The 25947-nt window shown below is 37.3% G+C and overlaps 1 protein-coding gene across 1 annotated transcript; it reads right to left on the reverse strand.

Annotated features, from left to right (window-relative positions):
* Positions 1-762: 762 nt before the first annotated feature.
* LOC122537502 (glypican-6) lies at positions 763-19138 on the reverse strand. Its single transcript, XM_043670709.1, has 7 exons — positions 18959-19138; positions 13142-13284; positions 7346-7594; positions 6484-6652; positions 5454-5850; positions 4174-4343; positions 763-2299 (listed from the first exon to the last, which is right to left on the reverse strand). Exons 1-7 carry the CDS (start codon positions 19065-19067, stop codon positions 1962-1964), a joined length of 1575 nt encoding a protein of 524 aa, XP_043526644.1. The 5' UTR covers positions 19068-19138; the 3' UTR covers positions 763-1961.
* Between the last annotated feature and the right edge of the window lie 6809 nt (positions 19139-25947).

The raw sequence follows: 25947 nt of genomic DNA on the forward strand, positions 1-25947 counted from the left end.
TCGATTCGTACGATTTGAAAATCGAGTTTAACCCTTAAGTGGATCACGAACACTTTCGACTAAGTCTAAATTAAGATTTATTACGTATTGATGTATCAAATTTATTACGTATTGATGTATCATTATTTGATAATTTACGCAATCCTTCATTATTATAATCTTAAATTTGCAAGTGAATAATTAAAAACTAATAATTTTATTTATTATATAATTTATAATAAATAATGGTTCCTATATAATATAAATATTAAATATAACGTTTAAAATGAACAATTAAAAATTCGAAATTAAACTAATAAATCTACTTAATGATGATATTAGATTCGCGTGATCTTCTATTGTCACGTTATAATTTTTCGAAAAGATTGATTTTCGATCTACCAATTTGATAAAAATACCAATTTGAAAAATATACTCCGGAAATCAGAAAACTCCACGTAAGAATTAAATTCGTCGAAAGTTCGATGTTATTTAACAATGGTGCAACAATTTGATCGAAACAAACGAGAGTTTCTTTCTTTTTTTCTTTTTTTTTTATCACACGTCATTCATCGTCGTACTTTCATAATTTTTTTTATTCACCACGAAAACTCACTTTCCTACTCGCAACTGTTCAAACAACACTGATCAACAAGAGACGGTTCTCGTGTTAAAAAATAATTAATTAATATTATTTCCTCGTGAAAACCGAAATGGTTTAATCGTCTCTCTTTCTTTCTTTTCTCTCTCTCTCTCTCTCTCTCTCTCTCTCATTCTCCATCTTTTTATTAATATACACAAGCATGTTATCAATGTCTCGCCAAATGTGTCACCCCAAAAACCTAAGCATTCTGATCGATCCATCCGAGCTACGACGCGATCGAACCACTCTCGCCCTTCGAGCCATGAATCTTTCAAAACGTTTTCAGGGAAGGGAAAGGAAATACGACGCCCGACAGTCGCTATTCTTCGTATACTCGCTTTCACATGTTTTTCCATGCACGTTCAAGGCCATTTAGGTCCTCGACGCAGCCCCTGCACTTCCTACGCCGCTGCGTTTCAAAATTTTGTATCGAAAATATTAATTAGAAACTCGGTTCGACTTTTGTACAAACGTCTCCTCCTCAATTTTGAATTACAATTAAAAAGGCATGGCGAAAGGAATTGATAACTTTGTAAAGAGAGAATCATGTAAATTGATCTCATCTTACAGCGTAGAGTCAATATTTCGATAAGTGTTAGGGTTTTCTTGAATTTTGGTCGTTTAATTCTATAATATTCAAAGTTAATTCTGACATTCGTAGAATAAAATTCTTTTCTTCTTCAACGATACCGTATCAAACGAACCGAGAAACATACTTAAAATCATCCCAATCACCATCGATCGTCGTAAGTAATTATCGTATCCTACATTTTCCATCGTCATACAAACACACTTTCTTGTCATTTTCCTCGAAAAGTTGAACAGTGGCGTAGGAACGTGGAAAAAGGGAAATCTCGTCGTCCGTAACCCTGCTAGAGCCGACCATGCCACTCGTCCTGAAGGCACGCTCTCGTCAGTCGTGAAATATTTCGTCGTTCAGACATCCAGACCCAGGTCATTTTACAATCCTTTCGTCAACGGAGTCCAGTCTCCTCTTCCCTTTAAACTCCTCGGAGCAAGATGAAACTTCGTTAGTTCCATCGGCGAATATCTGGACACGATGCACGCTGTCGAGACAACGTGTGCAAAAAAAAAAAAAAAAAAAGAAAAAGAAAAAGAAAAAGAAAAAGAACGCGTTTCCCTCAACGGATGAAGATCTTCATCGCGTCGTGGAGAAAGCGATTTATCATCGTCCTCTCAGCTCCTTGCTCTCCTCGACTGGCTGTTGGCCTCGCAGCTTGGCTCGCAGTCGACTCGAGGCCAGGAGCCACGCGCGTTATTGTTAAATGGAACATTTATTTACATCGTCTTGCATCGTCCTTCCCCGGGAACCACATGATCACAGCCACTCGGTGAGGCAGCCACCGAACCACATCACCACTATGGGCACGAGATACGTTGTCAAAGCACGCGACAATGATATTTTCTGTCTGCTCGCGCCATTGTCCACGCTGGACGTCTTGTTGTTGCTGTTGATACTCGTCTTCTGCTCGACGTCCACTCTCGGTGGCACCACTTCCGGATGATCGATCGGAGAAGACGGTTTCGGCACGTCTGGCGGCGAGGACTTGGGCTCGTAGCCGGAACCTTCCTTGAAACCGTCCTCGTCGTCGGTGATCGGATCTTGATCGGTGCCGTCGCCGGATCCGCTCCCGGAACCGTTCCACTCGGTGTCCTCTGAAAATTAAAGTGCCACCCGGTGACGGTGAGTTGAGCAGTAAATCCAAAAGGTGGTAGTAATGGAGAGGAGAGGATCTCTTCTTGGAAGTGTCTTTGGAAGGCCAGTCTAGACGATGGTTTAGGTTTGATTGGTAGACAAACTTTAAATTTGATCAGGTGAGTAATTAATGGATGGATCTTTGGAAAATGTGGTTGAATTAGAAGAGTTTTATTATCTATATTACAGGAGTTGAAATTCTTCCTGGAAGTATATCATGTGGATTTCCTCAAGATTTCAATCGTATTGTTTAGTAGATATCTTTCTAAGTGATGATTGAAGATTGAGTTGTTGTTATACCACTTTGAATATGTAAAATTAATATTTACTTCGTTTTCATATTTACTCAAATATAGTAATTCTTTTTCTTGCAAAAAATGGAATTAGCAGAAAGCCAGAGTATCACTCGGTTGGGATAAATTAAACAGTAAATCCTGGAGATGGTACAACGATGGTGATGATGATGGAGAGGATCTCTTCTTGGAAATCTGGTCGATCTGACTGATGGTTAGATTAATATGATCATATTAATTGGCTTGGAACTTGGAAGATGTTGTTGAATTGATGGATTTGGAATACGTGGTTCAATTGATGGAAGAGTTTTATTTTTACTAGACTTGAAGGAGTTATGTTCTGCTTGGAGGTGTTATGTGGATTTTCTCGAGCTTTCGATCATATTGTTTAGTAAATATCTTTCTGACTGAAGATAGACTTAGGGATTAGGTCATTTTGAATTCTTCTTTCATATTCGTATTTATTCAAATATAGTGTACCCATTTTTCTTTTTTGTAAAAAAATTGAATTAGAGGAAAATTAGACGATGAATTGAGTAGTAAATCCTGGAGGTGTTCAATGATAGTGATGGAGAGGAGAGAATTTCTTCTTGGAAATGTCCTTTAGTTCGATTTGGATCCTGGATTTGTATCATTAGGTTTGATGGTTGAATTGATGGAAGAGTTTTAGTTTTAGTGAAGGACTTGAAATTCTTCTTGGAAGTTGTCATATGGATTTCCTTACTCTTTTGATCATGTTGTTTAGCAAATATTTTTACGATTATTTTTCTAAATACTTTTCTTCTACAAACGATCCACTTTTACTCGATGATGAGAAAGAAAATTCGAAGAAAATTATATAGTTTGTGATCGACGTTCACCGAAATAGTAAGTTTGTGACCGAAGTTTCGATAAATTAAACATCTTAATCATAATTTATTACTCATAAGAAAAAACGATCTCTCATTAACTGGAGATCTTTATCAAAGTCAAACCCGTTTAAATAAATTAGTTTTATATCAAATACTTCAGTTAATAAAACAAATATATACTGATATCCTAAAATAAAAGAATCTTTGATCGTTCATTTCAAATGCAACCTCTAAATTTTGAAATGGCCAAAGAGAAGACAGCATTATTATATATTACAAAGCTAAAGAATTTTGGAAATTATTGTAATATATCGTACCTCTAATAAATAATAAAAAAATAATGAAAACTGTTGATGAATAATGATGCAATAAATTAATAGAACAGATCAATGATGAGCGAAACGACTCCTGTTTGAAAGAGGTATTTCAACTAATCGCTTAAATTCAATTAGCTTTCTGCATATACTGATATTGATTCTCCTATTAATCAAACCTATCGCTTTACCACTTACGCGTTTGCTACTATGGTTCCATCGAACGTTAATTACATATCTATTCCACGAAATTGAATAGTAATTTGATATTAACGATATTCTTCGTTTCAGGATATTCTAATTGTTTCGTGACTTTCATCTCATTGATGATAATTGGATTTAACGATATGGCGGATGAGATGTTAGCAGAGCAAACCTGTGTCTATCCAGTCGACATCCTGTCCGTTGTACGCGGATTTCAGTCTGTTCGTGATGGTGGTCAATGCGAATATCTGGTCCCTGACTATCGTCGGCCTTGTCCCGGTGACTCGTACCTCTGGATTCAATTTTTGCTCCTCCCCGTTCGAGGACACTGGGTAAATGTACCTGAAACACAGAGCAAATGTAAGAGCTAAGGATCTAAATCAAAACATCAACTTGAACTAGCGTGCAAGTCGAAAATTGAAGTTTCAATCAATTTACAAATAGTTGTAAATATGTTTTATAAAGGCAGCGTTTGCGATTACTTTTTAGAAAGGAGGAACAAGCATACAAGTTAATGATTTCGTTCCAAGTATCGATAGAGCTCATTGTACGTAATTCTAATCTAGAAAGTGGCATACGTGAATCAAACATTTAAATTTGAATGTTAATTGGGTACTTTGACGCACTAGGCTGTGCAAATTGAAATTTTGTAATACCGAGTTTTAATGTTTTGTAAACACCTTTTAACAGTGCTTCCTCTTGTAAACACCCTAAACAGTGCTTCCTTTTCTTTTGAAAGAAGAGGAACGAACGTATGAATTGTAGATTCAAACTTGAGTATCATTTATTAATAAATCTGTGTACGTGAAATTACTATGGCGAAATTTTAATTTAAAAAGTAGTACGTCGAGAAACATGGAACGAACGTATGAAGCAGAGATTTAAAAAATTATACGCCTGAGATCATTATGCAAATTTTAATTCAAAAGGTAGTGCATGCGAATTTTTAAAAAACATGGAAACAGAATAAATATATAAATTAAAAATTTAAATTGAAACATCGATGAAATATTATTTTGAGAATTTTTACTCTATGCAAATTATAAAGCAATCGTCGATGCAAAAATTAAAAAAATGTTGAATTATTAATCAATTCAGAAGTTAATTAATTCAGATATTTTCAATATCTGAAATAAGTAATATAAAATGGAAACAATTCCATAAATTATAATCCTTCAAATGAAATTACCATTTCTGTGCTATTGAAATATTAAATGTTGAAAGCTGAAATTTTAAAGACTTATTTTGTTAACACACAAAATATTGTATTTTTCAAGCTGTACGCAATTTAAAATAAAATAAATCATTTACTATTACTGCTTGTACAATAGAGTGCTTACTTATTTACTGTTTAAAACAACTGTTTTACCCAGTCTCTGCCAGCTGCTAAATTTTCATAAGGAAATACAATGAAAGATAACGACAAGGTATGAAAATCTTCAAGATACTCACTTATCTACGTGCGTGCCGTTCCAACATTCCTTTGTATTGCTAGGAGGAACCACAAGGCCGTCGTTGCAAAGCTTATAGGGCAAGTAAACCCAGAATTGCCTCGAATCCCTTACCCTCTGCCGTGTCTCTTTCACCAATTTGTCCAAAAGTGCGGCACGATCGTCCGTCAGTGTTTCCTGGTCGAAATTCAACGATTCGAGCTCCAATTCCCGATTGTCTCGACGTCTACGCCTGCCTAACACAGGCCGGCCACAACCAGTGAACACTCTTTGCGAGACGTCGTTGCTGTTCTCTTGAAAGTTCATGATCGCCTCCGAGATTTTCAGATTGATCGGTCGTACTAACATCTCGATGTTGAACGGGCCCAACAGGCGATCGGCCACCTTGTCTACGGCCTCTGAAATTTGGAGAGAGATGCAAGTTACATCGGTCATAGAAATTATTACACTGGAAATATGTTGTTGTTTTTTTTTAACAATTTTGTAAATTGTACAATATATTTGAAAATACATAAAATTTCTGCAATTAGAAATTTAATTATTTTTTTTTTTTTAACCAGGAATTCCATGCCCTCTTGCACATTGCAAATCCTTTCTTAAAAATTCTCGAAACGTCGAGACGAGGGGGAAAAAAATACTATCCAAGATTAATAGAAATTTTCTAAACTTATTTTCATTCAAATCGCGTGATATGCGCCAGTGGTCCAGCCTTCGTCGCTAGCTACGTCGTACTGCGAATTAAAATTTATTTCACATTTATTTCGACACACTTACGAGAATTAACACGAGATTGTCAAGCAAATTTTCGTTTTTTCGAACCTGACGTTTCTACCTTCTCCCCTGCGGAGCCTTCGTGCATAGTCTTGAATGAATCTCGCAGCAAGCGTCACTGTCTAAGACGTTTCCTCATTTCACGCGCGACTGTTAATATAAATAAAATATTCACGCGTGCGTGATTCGAGGTCAATGGACGAATTACATCCGCCGAGCCTGTAATTACCAATGGAACAATACACGTGGAAATTACTCACCGACGAAGTGATTCCATTCAGCGTCCAGGGCCGCGTGCTGAGCCAGGCAACCCTTCATCACGTTGGCACACATGTCGCCGCACGCTAACACGTTGCCGGTGATCCCGCTGCACGCCGGGCACACCGTCATCCTTGTGAGTGCAGCTGCACAATCCGCCGATGGTTTCAACTGTGAAAAACCAAACCGATTTTCCAGCTTCTTACCACGTTTTATCGTTGTTAACAGTTTTCCTTTGGGAGGGGAGGGAGAGGTGGTATCAAGGATGGATACTTTGGAAGATTCTTCTATCGTTTTTTTTTTTTTTTTTTTTTGAATTCGTCGGTGTGTTATCGCTGGATATCGACAAGTTTAATAATATAATAATTAATAAATTTATTATTTGTTATTTATTAATTAAATAATAATAATTAATAAATTCATTATTTGTTTTGCCTATACTCTAAATTTTAAAGTATGTTGGGGTTCATACCGGTATGAAATATTGCAATTTTGGGACAAAAAAAATTCTCGACACGTCATTCCGGCGCAAGAGCTCGTGAAAGCTCGTGAAAGCTCTAACCTTGACAGTCCCGAGTTGGTTCTTTTCGAGGATCTTTACGTCGTGCAACACAGTGCACGGGGAGTGAAAGTAAAAATACTTTCATTCTCGAAAATTTCCTGAAGATTGAAATTTTCTCCTTACAAACTTTTCGTGAAGTTTGCCGATTTCTCTTTTAATCATTGATCACGTGTTCCAAGATTTTCGAGCAACAGTGTAAATTATGTAATACACCTTGCATATCAAACTTCCTCTCTTATACCAACCACTATAATTTTCCACGGAGTTTACTTTATTGTAACAATTAAGGAAGAATCTCTTACCGATTGCATGTCCTTCAAGACATCCGCGGCCACGGTTAAAGCCTGGCTAAAGGTTCTCGTCGCAACGAAGGACCTCTTGATTTGCACCCCTAATTTCTGAGGCACGTCGCCGAACGGTCTAATCTCCTTCATATGCTCTCCCACGCACTCCAGGTACTTGCTGTCGAAGTTGTACTGACTGTTCAGCACCGTGAACATTTTCTGATAGAGCGTATTGAAGAAATTGTCCATGATGTCGTCGAGATCGACCTGCAGCAACAGAAAACAATCAACGTTAGTAACTAATAGTGTACAAATGTTTTCAAGCCTCAAGTTTCAGCCTTAATATACGTTAACAAGCCTAATAACTTATTTAATGCATAAGGTGGCTATTGGTATTGCAATAAATATCTTTCAATTTCTACGAGCATTTTCACGATTGTTTTCAATCGTAATATAATCAATAATGTAATTTGTCTTTCATTCGCAGTTAGTTGATAAAAATTTCAGAATGTTTTATACAAACGCGTGATGCACGACAGTTTTTCACGACAGTGACAATTGTTCGAATATCTTTCGTGAATCACTGCCCTTTGCTTTTCGAACAAAACAAATTTCTCCCTAAGTATCTCCCTTAATATATGTTAACAAGCCTAATACTTATTTAATGCATAAAGTGGCTATTGGTATTGCAATAAATATCTTTCAATTTCTACGAGCATTTTCACGATTGTTTTCAATCGTAATATAATCAACAATGTAATTTGTCTTTCATTCGCAGTTAGTTGATAAAAATTTCAGAATGTTTTATACAAACGCGTGATACACGACAGTTTTTCACGACAGTGACAATTGTTCGAATATCTTTCGTGAATCACTGCACATCAACTGCCCTTTCTCCCTAAATATCTCCGAGAAACAAAAATGTCACAACGGGTAACGCTGATCGACCGAGTACAAATAAAAATTTCAGGAAAATAATAGCGAGCAATATATTTATTCGCTGGAAAGAAGAAAATTGAAGAACAATGAAGATCGAGTCTTCTACTAAATCTCATATTCTAAATTTCTGAACTGACCTCCCCCAAGAGCAACAATCTAGCCCGAGAATAAAGAAGCAGAAATCCCTCTAAAAATACCTGCTCGCAAAGAGGCCAGGTAATCGAACGAAACCTATGAAACAAAGAGCTACCCTCCTCGCCCCTACGAGAGGGTGTACAGTGAGCTCGTCGATCAGCCATTCACGGGGATGCTCCTTTTTAATTTCTATCCATCCCCGATATATCCGAGAGCATCGTCTCGTTCGAAAGAATAATCCTGCGGCTCGACGGAACGTATTATCGAGCCGTGTGGACGTGCGAGCGGAAAAAGAAAAAGGGAAACACAAATAAAGGGATGGAAGATAGGAGAAAGGAAACGTAAAAAAAAGGGTGAAGGAAATCTTAAGTGGAAAAAGAATGTTGTTCTTACTTTTTGACTCGCTTTTGCAGAGAAGAATCAAGAATTCTCTTCTTCACTGCGCTGTGAAAACTGGGACTTTCTGTATATAATGAATTTTTTTTTTTTGACCACCTTAAGGTCTTTGTGTATTACGTTTGTTAATATAGCAATACATAATTATATGTTATTACTGTATACTATATGCTATATATTAATATATAATTAATATACTATATATTATATATTAATATACTGTATACCATATATTAATATACTGTATACTATATACCATATATTAATATATAATTATACTATATACTATATTTATGTATAATTAATTTAGTATAAATATTGATAAAATTGTAGCACGTGCAATGTAAAATTGATTTATATTACATTATATTATATATAATTATAATTTGCAATTTAGGCACATATACAGAAACAGAAGTTGTCTTTCGAAAAAATACCGTTTTGCACAAATTCGAAAACGTTTTGAAGAAATAAAAATAAAATGAGTATAATAAAAGAATGAGTAATGATCAGAGAAAATAAATAAAATAATAAAACAAATACTATTATTGTATACTATATATTTATAAAAAAAACATATAGTGTAACAAAATTAAAAAATTCTTGACAATTCTTGAAAATTTCTGCAAATTCAGCGATCATTCAAACGTTAAATGTCTCTAGATTCAGACTACACGTTTTACAAGTGGCGAATAATTTTTTCCTTTCAGAACCGACGAGAAACAAAGACGAAAGAACGAAGAAATCTCTGTCTACCGGGAGAATCCGGCGTTAGTTATTGGCCAATCGAACATATACGGAAATGCAGAAAGATAGAAACGAGAGGTGCCCGATAAATTCGAATCCTCGGCGCGACGCGATATATCACCGTCGTATAAATTCGTTACTCGGCAGCGACGCGTGCGATTGCAATAATAATATATTCATGCGGGGCCATTTTCGAGCGTGCACGAGAGTCGAGGCCCCGGCGCTTCAAGTGGCGCCGCTGAATAATTCCAGCCGATTTGAATGACAATCGAGCCCTCGAAATACGTCGTCTCACGTTATAGACCCTTTCGATTCCGTCTCTTCTCGCTCTGTTCCTTTTCGTTTTATCCGGCGCACCACCTTGCATCCCACGTTTCGCTGTGTGTGTGATCGATCCGATCCACCTGATCTCGAACCCGTGCCACGTATGGCGAACGGAAACGGCCATTAGATTACCTGGACGCGACAGATTCCGCGGATACGTATAATACTTAGATATGGTAAAGGTGGAGAGGGCAATGTCTTGTGAATCGGTGGAGAGTGTTGAAGAGGAGACACTGGACGAAGGAAAAAGTTTTGAAGTTGAAGAGAAAAATATCCGAGCTTTTCAGAAATATATAATTAATCTTCGAAGAGTGGCAACATTTTGTGAATCAGTGGAGGAAGTTGAAGAGGAAACATTGGACGAAGGAGAAAGTTTTAAGGTTGAAGAGAAAAATATCTGAGCTTTTCAGAAATATATAATTAATCTTCGAAGGGTGGCAACATTTTGTGAATCAGTGGAGGATGTTGAAGAGGAGACATTGGACGAAGGAAAAAGTTTTAAGGTTGAAGAGAAAAATATCTGAGCTTTTCAGAAATATATAATTAATTTTCGAAGGGTGGTAAAATTTTGTGAATCAATGGAGGATGTTGAAGAGGAGACATTGGACGAAGGAAAAAGTTTTGAAGTTGAAGAGAAAAATATCCGAACTTTTCAGAAATATATAATTAATCTTCGAAGGGTGGTAAAATTTTGTGAATCAATGGAGGATGTTGAAGAGGAGACATTGGACGAAGGAAAAAGTTTTGAGGTTGAAGAGAAAAATATCTGAGCTTTTCAGAAATATATAATTAACCTTCGAAGAGTGGCAACATTTTGTGAATCAGTGGAGGAAGTTGAAGAGGAGATAGTGGACGAAGGAAAAAGTTTTAAGGTTGAAGAGAAAAATATCTGAGCTTTTCAGAAATATATAATTAACCTTCGAAGGGTGGTAAAATTTTGTGAATCAGTGGAGGATGTTGAAGAAGAGACATTGGATGAAGGGAAAGGTTCAAGAGAACAATTTCAAAAATATAAGAGATATAAGTAAAAGAGAATTAAGTCCCGAATGAGGGTTATAGAATCTAAATTTTAACATCATCTATTTAGAGTCTAAACCCACAGCTTTTAACGTCATTATATCAATACGAGGTATACATTAGAATTTTACTGTATCACAATGATAAAAATATATTATTTATCATTACCACGAATTATTAATTACCATTATCAGACGAATTATAGAATCGACGAAACTTCTGTCTGGGCCGAAAGTTAATAAATAATTGAACGATTTCGAGAAACGAAAAATTTCTGAATCATCTACCGAGAAGAAAAGAAAAAAATCCTCAAATGAGAGAGAAGACGACGAAAAAATTTCAGAGGAAATAATAAATACTGCAGTCATCTACGATCCAACGATATACCATTCAAGGAATAAAGAGAAAGGGGCCAATAAAGAAACGAAAAGGAATTGAACCTAAATACGCGGAAAGCCCCTGGATATTTCTTTGCTGAAACGAAATGGGTAACCTCCACTTCTCCAGAAACAACCTCCCCGTCCGGATATCAATTCCAATACAACAGACAACTGCCGACAGATAAAGTGAAACCGTCCGGTAATTGCAGCTTCCCGGCAACAGGGCCATTTTATCTTCGTTCGTGGAGGGGCACGAATTTAGGAAAATATAAGATAGAAGGAGGGAGGGAGAGAGAGAACAAGGAATCTAAAGAAAGAAACGTGGATATATATATATATATATATATATATATATATATATATATTTTTTCTGAATCTCCCTTTATCGGTCAAACGCTCGCGATCCCCGAAACGTCAAAAGCATTGATTAAACTCGCCTTCGCACGAGAGCCGTTCTGCCGTCCCTGTCACGAAGTCTCGTTACTCGCGGTTAAACGTTCGCTGGACGAGGGTCGAGGTTTCAGACCGATTCACCCGAAAGTTTTCACCCCCTCGACGAACCTTCCACCCCCGCGACAACTTTGCCGGGTGTGTGCGAAGTGCAACATTAAAAAAGGGGCGTAACGGGGAACGAACAAATTCTTCGGCCTTTGAAAATCGAGATCCTGTCCCCCCCCTCCTCGTCTTCCCCCATCCCCATCCCCTATCGATTTTATCGTGGAATTTGATTTGTCGCGTCGCAAACGAAATTGGATAGTCGTGGCCCGGCGATAGCTTCGATGCGAGCGGAGAAGTTTCGAAAATGGACGCGGTGGTCTAAGTAAGGGTCGAAACCGCCGGGGGGGGGTGGAAAAAAAAAACAAAAGTGGATTACACCACTGGGACGCGCACAGTTCGAACGGAAGGAAATCGAAAAGTTGAATTCACTTGTTTGCAAGGGATTAAAAATTGTGTTTTGGAGACTAATAATTTCGTACGTAATATACACGGGTTTTTCCCGGGTTTTTCCCCGACAAACTGCGAGAGCTTGTTTCAGGGGCCAAAAGAAGAAGAAAAATGTTATACGAAGTAAGCAAATTAACGCTTTGTTAAGGAGGTATAAATAATGATAAATGGTTACTTACTATTTTTAAAGTCACATATAAAATACTTGACATCGATGAAAACCTGAATTTATTGCTCTATGAAGTGTCTTAGTATATTGTTGCATTTCAATAAACACATTTTTAATACAGTGCCCCCCATAGGTTTATTATTGTTAATTTTATTATTATTATATATATAATATATATATTTAATACAAATAAATTATATATAAAATATTAATTTAATTAACAATTCAACCATAATTGTATTTTATTTATATTATTAATATTATCAATTCATTTAAAATCGAAATTTAATATGCAATTTATATTAAATATAATAATATAATAATTATAATAACTTTTATTTATATTATTTATATAATAAAATTTTGTATAATTTATATATAATTAATGTATATTGCATACTTGTAATAAGTAGCATTTTTATTTTTATTTTTTCTTTAAATAAAAACACTACTTATTATAAGTATGAATATATATTAATTATATTAATTATATTTATAAATATAAAATATAAATATAAAAGTATAAAAATATAAATATATTAATATGTATATATATAAATAAATAATCTAATATATATATATATTTGTATATAAATTAGTTAATAATATATTATGATACAGCGTTAATTCGCAAACTTCACATAACATTTTTCTCCTCTTTTTGACCCCTAGAACAAGCTCTCGCAGTTCGGCGAGAAAAAAACCCCTGTATATAAAATATGTGCTGCATTTATTACAAGCTTGAAATTAAAAAGAACTCACCGTTCCCTTGGTGTAATAGTTCTCCAGTTCCTTGAACAAATCCGTGAATACGAACGAATTCTGCTCGTAGAGGATCCCGTAGGTCTTCTTAAACATCTCGTGGAAAACCTTTTTACTGTTGGCAAGAAGATCCCTGAAGAAACCTGCAAAAAAGACCGAAACAAACCAAACGGTTTATCAAACAGCTCTCTTACGTAACAATCGAGTTTGCTTGAATCCGGAGTCTGCTTGAAATAAAAGATAAAGGACCACGGGGATGGGAGGATGTGTTCACAAAGAAATCGCTTCCCCAACAACAAGTCTACGTATAAATAATTTATACGAATGCTGATTAATTGATACGGCCGAAAGGATAAAACGGAAAGCGCAATTTACTTAATTGCACGGATGCTTCATCTTCCTCTTTCGTTTTCTACTTGGTTTCAGCCGTAACTGGGAATAATCCGTAATTGCAGAGGGAATCGAGTCGAATCGAATCGAATCGAATCGATCTACCTGTTCGAGACAAGGGCGATGATCCCCCCCGCCCTGTTACACGAGATTTGCAAATCAATTACCAGCCATGATTTCAACTTTGCCAGATTGATCGCCCGTTAACAATGTTTGCCCCCCCCCCCTCCCTCTTCTTGTCGAATGATAGCGCGTAACACTCTACACTGCTATCTAATTTGCAAGCGTTAATTAACTACTTCCCTCTCTGGCCCGTGGTAACGTGTTAACGAAGTTTGTGTAGCGCCGCGTCTGAACTTTGAGAATGATTTCTGTCGCCAATTTGTCTTCGCCCTGTACTCCCATTCATCTCGCATGAGAAACAGATAACAGAAGCGGATGTTAACGTTTGTTGCAAATAAATCGTCGACGGAGACTTTCTTTCAAATTAAAATATAAACTATAAACTACGTCGGTGGTCATTGTAAAGGTGTCATTACATTATTATATAAATTAATAAATTACCAGGAAGGATTGTTAAAAATCGTTCGTTTTCTTCGTCGTAATCACTCTTAAACATCTATATGATGAATCTGCATGAAAGTCCATATCGAACCATAGTTTGCATTCAACGTTAATTTCCAGTTGACCACCATAGAGAAAGAAGTAGAGTAAGAAAGAAAGAAAGAAAGAAGAAGAAAAGAAAAAAATACCAAAGGAGCAGAAAAGTTTATCCCTCGATTGAACACGGACCCGCGAAATCTCCCGAGTAAGACCAGCCATCAAATAGCCATTATCGGCGAGAGGAACCGTGGCTTCTCCTACGAAAAATTCGCTTTTCAAAGAAAGCGAAAGCTTTCGGAGAAAAGAGTGGAAAGTCCTCGAGAGAGTTTCCAAGCAACAATGACGCCCACCGTCCAGCCCGACAAAGGGTGGGTGAGGCTCGAGCCACCCTCTACACGCGTAACCTCACGAACCTCGTCACAGGCCTGAACCCGTTCTTATCGTCACTTCAGTCGCGAAGAATGTGATTAAAATTCCTTTTAACGACGCCGGTTCCTAGCGAAAGAGGGAGAAAGAGGGTGAAAGAGGAACAAAGAAAGGGAGAGAGAGAGAGAGCGAGAGAGAGCAGTGTGTAACGAATCGTCGTAGACGAATATAGGTAGACGACGACGACGATGACGACGACGACGGTGGTGGTGGTGAACGCTTCGGCAAAAAGCTTCGGGGCTCCGGACCGCGTGAAAGGGGAAGGAAGCACTTAGCGCCGCGACGACTGGCTAGGAACTTCGTCGGGCTTTTAATTCGCGACATGCTCTCACGTTCGCGACTAATTCCCCCTGTTTCTCGTCGAAAAGTCGCCTCGTGTCGCAGCTACATTTTGATTTCCCTATTAAACGAGTCAAGGTGAAGAAGAGGGAGTTCAGGGGTGAAAATATCAGACGAACATCAACGGGAGATTGGAACGTAGACTGTTTTATTAGCTCTGGTCTAGACTCGTCGGTAAATGAGACTTAAGTACTTCAATCGTTCTTCGATCGTTCTCGCGGTATTTTTCTTCCTATTCTTCTCTAGAGAAGAAACCTTGAGTAACTGCTACATTTCTTCATCTTCGCGAGGGTGCGAAAATTGATTCAAATTATCCAGACACGTTAAGCAAACCTTCACAATTATCAGTTGACAATTTCAAAGTTATCGAATATGTGTTGTGTAATAATAATAACTCTTGGTCAAACTGTTGGTCACAAGTTCTCAACGAACAAAGTTCCGTCAGTTGATAATTTTGAAATTATCTTCACTGAGAGTTGTATCACTTTGTTCGCAAGAGTGCAATATTCACTGATGAAAATAATTGAATTAAATTACTCAGACACGTTAAACAAACCTCCAAAATTATCAGTTGACAATTTTTAAGTTGTCGAACATGTGTTATATAATAATTTTCGGTCAAATGTGTTTGTATAATAATTCTTGGTCAAATCGGACAAGTTCTCAATGAACAAAGTTCCATCAGTTGATAATTTTGAAATTATCTTCACTGAGAGTTGTATCACTTTCTTCGCAAGAGTGCAATATTCACTATATGAAAATAATTGAATTAAATTACTCAGACACGTTAAACAAACCTAAAAAATTATCAATTGACAATTTTCAAGTTGTCGAACATGTGTTATATAATAATTTTTGGTCAAATGTGTTTGTATAATAATTCTTGGTCAAATCGGACAAGTTCTCAACGAACAAAGTTCCATCAGTTGATAATTTTGAAATTATCTTCACTGAGAGTTGTATCACTTTCTTCGCAAGAGAACAATATTCACTGATGAAAATAATTGTATTAAATTACTCAAACACGTTAAACAAACCTCCAAAATTATCAATTGACAATTTTCAAGTTGTCGAACGTGTGTTATATAATAATTTTCAGTCAAATGTGTTTGTATAATAATTCTTGGTCAACTCGGACAAGTTTTCAACGAATAAAGTTCCATCGCCGAGCTTTAAATCACTTTCTTCGCAAGAGAGCAATATTCACTGATGAAAATAATTGGATTAAATTACTCAAACACGTTAAACAAACCTCCAAAATTATCAATTGACAATTTTCAAGTTGTCGAACGTGTGTTATATAATAATTTTCGGTCAAATGTGTTTGTATAATAATTCTTGGTCAACCCGGACAAGTTTTCAACGAATAAAGTTCCATCGCCGAGCTTTAAATCACTTTCTTCGCAAGAGAGCAATATTCACTGATGAAAATAATTGGATTAAATTACTCAGACACGTTAAACAAACCTCCAAAATTATCAATTGACAGTGTCAAAGTCATCGAACGTGCGTTATTTAATAATTCCTTCCCTGATCGTGAGTGCGACGTGAGTGGCTCTCGAACGTTAATCAACCTCCGCGAAACTTTCTCGAACACCTTGTTAAAAAGTCGAAAACAGTACAGTAATCTATCACGCGAAACTTTCAAGACTCCCTCCATCCTTCGTCTACCCTCCTCACTTTGTGTTTCACACTATCTCTCTCCCCTGCATCGCGGCTGTTGCACTCTTTCCTCCCTGTTTCTCTACCTCTTGGCCACCCTTCTCTCTGTCAGCGCACTTCTGTCGCGGCGAGTGGCAGGCAAAGTGGGTACGTAGCTAGATATGCGGCTAGGTGTAGTGGCGCCTCAAAGGGAAACGCACGACGACGACGACGACGACGAAGACCGCGCCGCGGTCGGACGGAAAGGGCCATGGGGGTTGAGATTGAAGCTGGAAGAGCAAGAGGCTAGGTCGGGCCACCGTGGCGCGAAACTCGCGTCCCCGTCACCGTTAATTTCGTTAATGAGTATCGTTAAGGCGCCTCAGAGGTCTTCCACGTGGCGCCGTCTAATTTCCATCACGATCGCGTGGTCAAAGTCAGCTATAGTTCGTCCAACGAGACGAGACGAGGCAGCAGAGTGCTAAACGAGTGCGTCGAGTCCCAGAGAGTCAATTTTTATAGAAACGTGATAATTGACGTGACTCGTCGATATAGATTTCCACCCTCTCGCAGATATCATATTCATCTTCTTGCCTTTCACTCTTTTGTGAATCAAGCTCCTTATCTACATGATAATCGATCGTAATAAAAATAAATTTTGTTAAAGATTTGCTTGCACGTGACAGTACTTAAACATGTTCTATCATTTGAGAAAAATTGATCTTGAAAACGTCTAACTTTTATATAGCAAATATTTCTTGTCGAAAATGATCGTTTCGTTGGGAAATTTTCATACGAACGCGCTGTGTGTACAAACTTCTGTTAACCGCTGTTAAAATGGTGATAAAAGTTCATCGCCGAGGATTTACTATATTGACGACGACACGAGACGTGAATTTTGAATGCGAAAGAAACGAACGTGAGAAAAACGCCGGCAGAAAAGTTGCCAGGTAACGAGTACGAGAAATGGTGGCCGCGACATCAAACGGGGATTTACGTGGTTGGAAAACGGGGGCAGGGATTAAAAGATTAGCAAAATTACCGTACCGCCAGTCTGAACGAGTCGTTATATTTTCTACCTGAAGCCCGAGAACGCATAATCGTTTGCTTTCGCTTTACCGAATCTGGTAATCACTTCGCGAAACTTTTGTTCGTTCAACAGTCTCGTATTATATTCATTTTTCGAATACGTACAGAATTAATTTAAAACATCCTCTCGAGTTTTTTTCAATTAATCTGTTAAGAAAATCACCTATCACATTTGGAGAAGTTTTGTTGTGCAGTCCTGTGTTTTTTAACGTTAAATTTTTTTTTTTTCTTTAGTAACTAATTTAGAGCAATTGTTTCATATGTATACATATGTATGTCCATCTAAGTGTTGACATTCGAATGTTATAAAATAAGATTTCCAAAAAATAAAATAAGATTTCTTTTTATATTGTAAAAAATAATGTTTCATGAAGAGTGAATTGAATTTAATATATATTAAACACAATATTACTGTAATACAGTATAGTAAGATATGACTATTGTATCAGATAAAATTTCGTAAATATACTGTACCAAATTTAATATATTAAAATAATATTTAATTAATTTAATATATTAAATAATATTTACTAAATTATATTATATGATTATTATTTTATTTTAATTTCTATATCATTTTCACGAATCGAAAATCAGAATTCCAATAATTATCGATCATAATTCATTCTCACGGAGAATGAGAAGGAAATTTGCAATTCAAGAAGAACAATAAAGATCTATCTATCTGTAACTATATCTATCTATAGCTATCATTATCCTCCACGCCATGGCACTATGACTATAACTATAAACTTTTTACTTCGAAATTTGCTAAAAATCCAGCACAACACTCCAGTAATAAAACGAGCAAACTTCGGGAGGAGGTTTACGCTGCAAATGGAAAACAAAAAAAAAAAAAAGAGTTTCACGAAAAATCACATTAAAAAGTTCTCCCTGGTTACACGACGCGTTCTACGTTTCATCCTTCGACAAGCGCAAGGAAACTCAAAGAGGCGCGACTACAGTCGACTACTCGTACTCGAAACACTCGACGCGCGTTTTTAAGGAGAGAAACGCGCGTCTGGCTCGCGCGCGACATTCGGGTTTAAAGGTAACTGATCAAACGGGAATTGCACACAGGCAGCCTCTCTCTCTCTCTCTCTCTCTCTCTCTCTCGGAGGGTAATCGCTCGACCGTTTTGCCAGCGTGAATGTTCGTCGAGTGAAACTTCACCCACCTCCTACGTACTTGCATAAACAGACGAGGAGGAAACCATCTAGAAACCATCGATTAAGAATCAAGAGAGAGAGAGAGAGAGAGAGAGAGAGAGAGAGAGAGAAACGATGAAGTGATTAAAATGGTGAAGGAACGTTAGATGAAGGTACTCACCGTGGAACCTGGTACCTCTCGTAGACAGGACCTGGTGCAACCGTTGAAGCGTTTCTTTGGTGGCTTTCTCATGTTTGTCACGTGCCCTCGCCTGCAGTCTCACCTCCATGTCCGCGGAGCAGCACACCTCGCCGCCGCTTCTCACGCTGCCGCATACCTTCAGCTCCTTTGCTGGAAAAACGGAACGGAAAACGAGATTAGAAAAAAAAAAAAAAAACATTTTCATGCGTCCTCCGTTCGGACACGTTGCGGAGGAGGGAACTCGTTACTCGGAGTCCTTCAGAGTACTTCAACCAAGAGGATGGGTTCGAGGGGTCGGAACAGTCGGTCCAAGCATCGGACAATGGAATCCTCCATTATCTCTCTCGCTTTTTCTTCCCCCTTTCGCCTTATTTGCCAACTTTATCGCCCTTCCGGCACTCGGCGATTTCTTTCGTTTCGATTAAGTTTGGTTTCAACGCAACTGCGTTCTTCCGTTTTTTTCTCAAAAATTAAAAGATACCTCTGTCTATTTGAACGAAGTATTAAAAAAAAAAAAAGAAAAGAAATGATTCTTCGATGGAATATAAAAAGAAGGCTGGCATTTAGGACACGGTGGAAAGTAGAGAAATTTTTTGTCATTAAGAATACAAATAACTTTTAGCGTATGGTGACACTTGCCATTATTCGTTCTGTTATAATACTAACGTTTGCATCAACTTGTAGCACTACATCGAGCTTTATGACATTTATGCAGACACCGGATGCAGAAATTGTTCTTTTATAATGAAACTGACGCACGTACGTGAATATTGGATTTCTGCGAGTTGGCTGCGCGTTTCCTTTGGCATAGTTTTTCGAAACAGAAAACTACGCAATATCTTTTGATGATCGATGTTAAAGCGATAAATGCTCCGACGCGAGGCACTGTCAATGAGCTGTTGTAATTAATAATTCGGATTGATGTACGTCTGCTTTGAAATTGATTGGGATGTGCCGTACGCAAGTGCGCGATTGGAAATAATCATTTACAATTTTCGATAGGCAAATGTAATTAATAAATCTAATTATTCTCTTTCCGTCAGTTGGGGACCGATGATTACGTTAATTATGAATACGCGCGTGACAGAAGTAATGGAACAATGATCAGAAGCTTCTCTGTAGCAGCACGAGTAATAAATATAAAATCCGTGATACGATTTCTGGCACGAAAAGTGAATGTTTCATTTATTGTCTGTACAACGTATCCACTCAGCTCGTTTCTCTCTTCTTTGGAATCCTTCCAATTCCTCTGAGATTTAAAGAGAACCTTCCCCTCCGAAAACAATTACAACAATCTCGAGAAACCAAATATCGATGAATCAATTATTATAATCGAAGAGACTAACAGAAAGTGGAAGATGCGATTAATTCGTATTATTTTTTTTATAAAAGGCGTGCTTAAACACTTTCTTAACGAATATTTACAATTATATACAGAATTTTATAAAATATCCACTTTGTCTAAAAATGATAAGGATAATATTTTAACATCGAAAGATTTTTATATTAAATTTTGGGTATAGATATTTTTCCTCGTAACGGATACAGTTAAATAGTTGCACGCGTGTAATGTAGTTTCGTCAAACAGAAAAAAAATAAAAAAGATCTAGAAAACTTCGAAAACCTCGTACAGTTCATTTAATGTTAGAGTGCACACAAATAGAGACGCTGACAGTTGCTCCGATAGCTCCTTTCAGCAGCTACGCGAGACACCACTCTACACACCAGCAAACATGAGCCAATGAACAACCTACATTGCCATTCCTGTGTGGTATCAGTCTGTAACAATTTTCCAAAGCCCAGGAACACATCCATTCCTCGAAACGTCCCAATAAACCATCCAACGACACCGGGGGATCGAGCCAGCATCAGAGACCCAACCCCTCTCTCTCGGCGATTAGTTCGTCGATCTAAATAGTTGCACGCGTGTAATTTAGTTTCGTCAAACAGAAAAAAAAATAAAAAAGACCTAGAAAACTTCGAAAAAAATAAAAAAGACCTAGAAAACTTCGAAAACCTCGTACAGTTCATTTAATGTTAGAGTGCACACAAATAGAGACGCTGACAGTTGCTCCGAGAGATCCTTTCAGCAGCTACGCGAGACACCACTCTACACACCAGCAAACATGAACCAGTGAACAACCTACATTGCCATTCCTGTGTGTTATCAGTCTGTAACAATTTTCCAACGGCCAGGAACACGTCCATTCCTCGAAACGTCCCAATAAACCATCCAACGACACCGGGGGATCGAGCCCCAGCATCCGAGACCCAACCCCCCTCCCCCCGTCGAGCGGCGTGACAATAAGCCGCGTTTCCATCGAGGGTCGTAGAACAGGGGCGACCCTACTGGCTGTACCCTTATCGGTCGCTCGCCAGGCTATATCGCTTATCTGCCAATATTTCCAGTCTGCCGTCTAAGTAAGCTAATTTCCAGCCACTCGGAACTCCGGGAGTCGAACTTCAACCCCCTCTGAGTCTGCTCTCCCCCTCCCCCCCCATCTCCCCACCTCGCCCACATTTCGTCGTGTTCCTACGTCTCACACCCTCTGTCTGATTCAAGCACGGAAACTTTCGAACACGACCGTAAAAATAATCTCGATTCATTTCCAAGGGAATTCCGGTCGCCGCGGTCGCGCTTTTCACCCTCGTTTCCACGCCGTTCGTTACGTTCGCGCGAACGAGCGAGGTAATTTGTTGTGATTATTCTAGTTTGCGAGAGGAGAGGAGTAATGGGTGGAGGGGGGGGGGAGAGGAGGAATAGAAAAATATGGAGATCCTTGTTTCCGCGTGTAGATGGGCAGATGGAAGAAGCTGTACGAGTCTAAGCGATTGATATCTACGGGGCCGGGAAGTGTGAAATTAAAATTGAACGGCATTCGATGGAGCGTGATCTGGTAGTAATTTTATGTATTTCTTGGGCATTGGGTACATACACGTATTCTTATATATTATTATACAGGGTGTTTCGTAACTTGTAGAGCTGACTGTACGTTTAAAAGTAATGAAAAAACGTCAGATAAATATATGCCCTGTCTGTCTTCGTTTATGAGATATAATGAATTTTATAAACAGAGCAAACTCTCTTTCCATAGACCGCAATACTCATGAAGCTAGTTTTACCAGGAATGATACATTCAATTTTCATAATAATCATAATTGGGATTGTGCATTCGAGAGCACATCAACACCAGTTTAGTTTAAACGTATGGGCAGGAATAATTGATAAATTTTTAATTGGACCCTTTTTGAACTAGCAGGCACAAAGTACGTTGATTTTTTTAAACACGCGTTTACACGAAATATTAGAGGAAGTTACAGTCGATATTAGACTTCGTATGAGTGTTTAGAACGATTAATCCCTTGTCTTACAACGTCCTCGCGGTTTCGATTTTCAAAAGAAAAGTCGCGTCACTCGAATTCGAATTCAAAATTGAGAATCAATAAGTACAAATCGTATATAACTGCGCAACGTTTCGGTAGCTCACGTCCGACACAGATTACAATAAATTTGGATAAATGGCAGATTGAGAAGAAAATCATAGGACAAGGGGTTGGAGAAATATAGAAAGGAATTCGAACTTTTCCTTTGGAAGAGGGACCAACTCACTCTCGGTGCATCTTTTACGCCGCGTAAACACTCCACCAGTGTGGTACCATAAACGCGGCATGCCGTTTGTTAGCGTTCTGACGTCGCGAAGACGCCAGGATTTCCGTCGCGACGTGCTTCCGTATCGCAGCCGACGACTTTGTACGATATACCGGGCTGCTTTTTCCGGCGGAGGAACACTGAAAATCAAGCGGAGGGGGTTGATTCGTAGCCAAGGAAATTATGAAACAACACAGAATCGATAGAAAGGGAGTGGACGATATACCCGTGGGGCAGTTGGGGGTGGATTCCGTGAATGATAGGCAGGGAAGAAGAAATTGGACAAAGGGGAGATCCTCCGTTAGGCGGATTCTCAAGCGGCTTGCCTTTGCTCGGAGAGAAATTAATTTCTGCTTAGAGTTTTCGCGGATCGAGAGTGGGATGTCTGTGGATAAAGTGCCAGGATATACACGAAAAGTTTTGCTGTAAGACAAATATATTATGTAGATTTTGTTATCATAGGAATGATTGTGTTGGTCCACAACATGATACATTTAAAAATTTTATTTAAACTACGATCATGTGGATCATCGCTATTTTATCTGCCAATTTAATGGTGCAGTGATTAAAACAAACTCACCGTAGTAATACATAATACAGGAAATAAAATGTAATATATAATGTATTAGTATTTATTATTATTATATAATACATTATATAATACATTAATAAATAAATTAATTTATAAAATAATATATTAATATATATATAATGATATATATAATAAATAAATTAATTTATAAATTAAATAAATATTACAAGTAATACATAATACGTCGAAAATTTTTTATTAAAACTGCAGTGAATAGATTGTGGATATTAATGCAGGTTATTTTACTACTAATTAATTAATATTGTAATGACGAAAAGAAGTTTCAGCATAAGCAATAAATCTTTAAAAATTTTACTATGACCGTAGACCACGAGCATTAATGCAAGTTGTATTACCTATTAAATATTACATACTTGGTCGAGAACCAAAAACGATTTACAATTCTTGGACTGACGTAATTATTCATTTTATGAACGATTCTGAAATTCAAAGTACCATTGAAACTCCATTTTCTTGTGGAATCACTTACTCCTCGTCAATCGAGATAACTGAGAGATTAATTTGAACTTCAATTAATTTAAACGAAAATTTTGACGAAAGACACAGTTGTAGATCGTCCAAATTCAGTGTTTCTGTGTCTATATCCGTTTCATCAGCGATAAAATCCAGGCTCAAAATACGTACGCAGATTCCGCGGACGAATAAACGGCTCGCCAACACCAAACTTAATCCGCAAGCCTGCACGCTCGTCATCGTGCAACTCTCTAAACATAGATCAACCCTCTCTCGAGGGATCGATTCGACACGTGTCACCACTGTCGTCCGGTGTCCAACTTTAGCACAGTCGATTGATTTCAGCTTAATCGAGCCGTGGGAACCGCCCGTAACTTTCATCTCCTCTTTTTATAAACGGAAAGGTCAGCTCTCAGCCCTGCGATTTCTTAAAAAAAAAAAAAAAAAAAAAAAAAAAAAGAAAAGAAAAACGTCGCCGTTAATGGCAAAACAGAGAGCATCGCGTGCGTATCAGTCGAACGATGTGATGGAAATCTATTGAGGAATTCGGATGTTAATAATGCAAAAAATAAGCGTTTGTAGAAGTGGATCGATGATCAATGGTCGATGATCTTTTGTTCTAAAGACGAACAACGTGTGAGCGACAACATGATTGACAAAGATCACGCGTTTCGGCGTATGTATAAACATGCTGTATGTAGTTTTTACTTAAATATTAGTTATTCCGCGTGATACGTGGTTATTCTTCAAGATCGATGAAAACGGCGCAAGGAACGTAGTAGGGGGCGCAATCGAAAAATAGCAATCGGTCGACTATAATGAGATTTAAGGGGACGCGACGGTTTGGTCACGCTCGAATTTCATTTCCATCGCGACCGGATGTCACGGGAATAATTCCCCGTTTGTAATGAATCAGCCAGATATCGCCGCGAATTAGCAGAAATTCTCTGCTGGACGAGAGGTATCGATCGGACGAGGAATGCGGTACCATACGAGAAGGGCGAAAATTTTTCGCGTGATCTTTACTTGAGATGGTAAAACGTCGCAGATAGTTTCGGCAAGGCGAATTTTTTTGTTTGATTGGTAATTACCGAATGAAAAGTCTCGATGTATATTTGTGGCACAGAAGTATCACGTTCAGCTTTACTTGTTGTTTTGGAATATTTTTGATCGAAATTTTGCAAGACGACGAGGTTATTCGAGTTATTATGCGTGCACAGTCGCTCACGGAAGTGTTCGAAGAACTTTCGATATATTTGAACTATTATAGTTATATGTGATAAAAGCTTGAAACTTTTGCCTTTGAAATAAATCGTTTACATCATTATATATATGTTTTTACATCACTTTTCTTCTCGAAAGTGTTATTGCAGAAGCATTGAAAAATTTGTCCCTTGGTGTCAGACTGACACGGTGATAAAAAATTAATACTCACAATGGAATAAAAAAGCGAATAGCTAAATTTGCAAATTCTTTTGTGAAAAGTAAATAAACTCAATTTCTATTCAATTACATATAAGGTATCTTCACATCAGATTTAATTTTACATTGTCATCTTACACATTTCATGAAAGAAATATATCAAATTAAATGGACGACTGTTGATTTAAAAAGAAGAAAGTTTATAGAAAAAAGGTTTTTCTATTTCAAACTGTTATCGTCTCTGTAATAATTTGAATTTTTATTAGTTTTTTACAGCAGCCGACAGCCAGCAATCGATGTTCTAGCAAATGAGATTCTGAAAGTGGTGAATAACTTTCTAACATTTGCATGTAAACATTTGCATGTAAAAAAAAAAAAAAAAAAAAGAGAATTAAAATGTAAAGCTGAAAGTAACATTTACACATCCTAAAGTTATTGGAACTTTTCATTTAGTAATTATCAATGGACAAACTATTTACAAACAACCCGGAATGGTTTATTCCTTTAAGAAATGTAAGATTATTATTGACAATTTCTGTTTTACCAAAGAATGAAATTAAGAGATAATTTGGGAACAAGAATTTATAACATATATATATATATATATATATATATATATACAAATTTAGTGGAATATTCGTGTACTTTTTCCTTTTCTTGTTTCAAGAAATTGGAAGTGCACGTCACCATTTCGTGCAATATAAATATAACATTAAAATATAATATTAATATTAGTATAATATAAATATTAACAAATATTCATATTTTTTTTAAAAATTGAAAGTGCTCGCACCTCGCCGTTTCGAGCAACATAAATATTAACACAAATAT

Source organism: Frieseomelitta varia, unplaced genomic scaffold (genome assembly GCF_011392965.1).
Source record: "Frieseomelitta varia isolate USP_RPSP 00005682 unplaced genomic scaffold, Fvar_1.2 scaffold_912, whole genome shotgun sequence".
Lineage (NCBI taxonomy): Eukaryota > Metazoa > Arthropoda > Insecta > Hymenoptera > Apidae > Frieseomelitta > Frieseomelitta varia.

What these genes read in the sequence shown, in the direction of transcription:
- LOC122537502 (XM_043670709.1), bottom strand. Translation starts at nt 19,067, where the DNA reads ATGGAGGTGAGACTGCAGGCGAGGGCACGTGACAAACATGAGAAAGCC. An exon ending in TCTTGAAGGACATGCAATCG is followed by an intron (nt 6,653 to 7,345) that starts GTAAGAGATTCT and finishes GGTTTTTCACAG; the next exon opens with TTGAAACCATCGGCGGATTG. An exon ending in TGAATGGAATCACTTCGTCG is followed by an intron (nt 5,851 to 6,483) that starts GTGAGTAATTTC and finishes TCCAAATTTCAG; the next exon opens with AGGCCGTAGACAAGGTGGCC.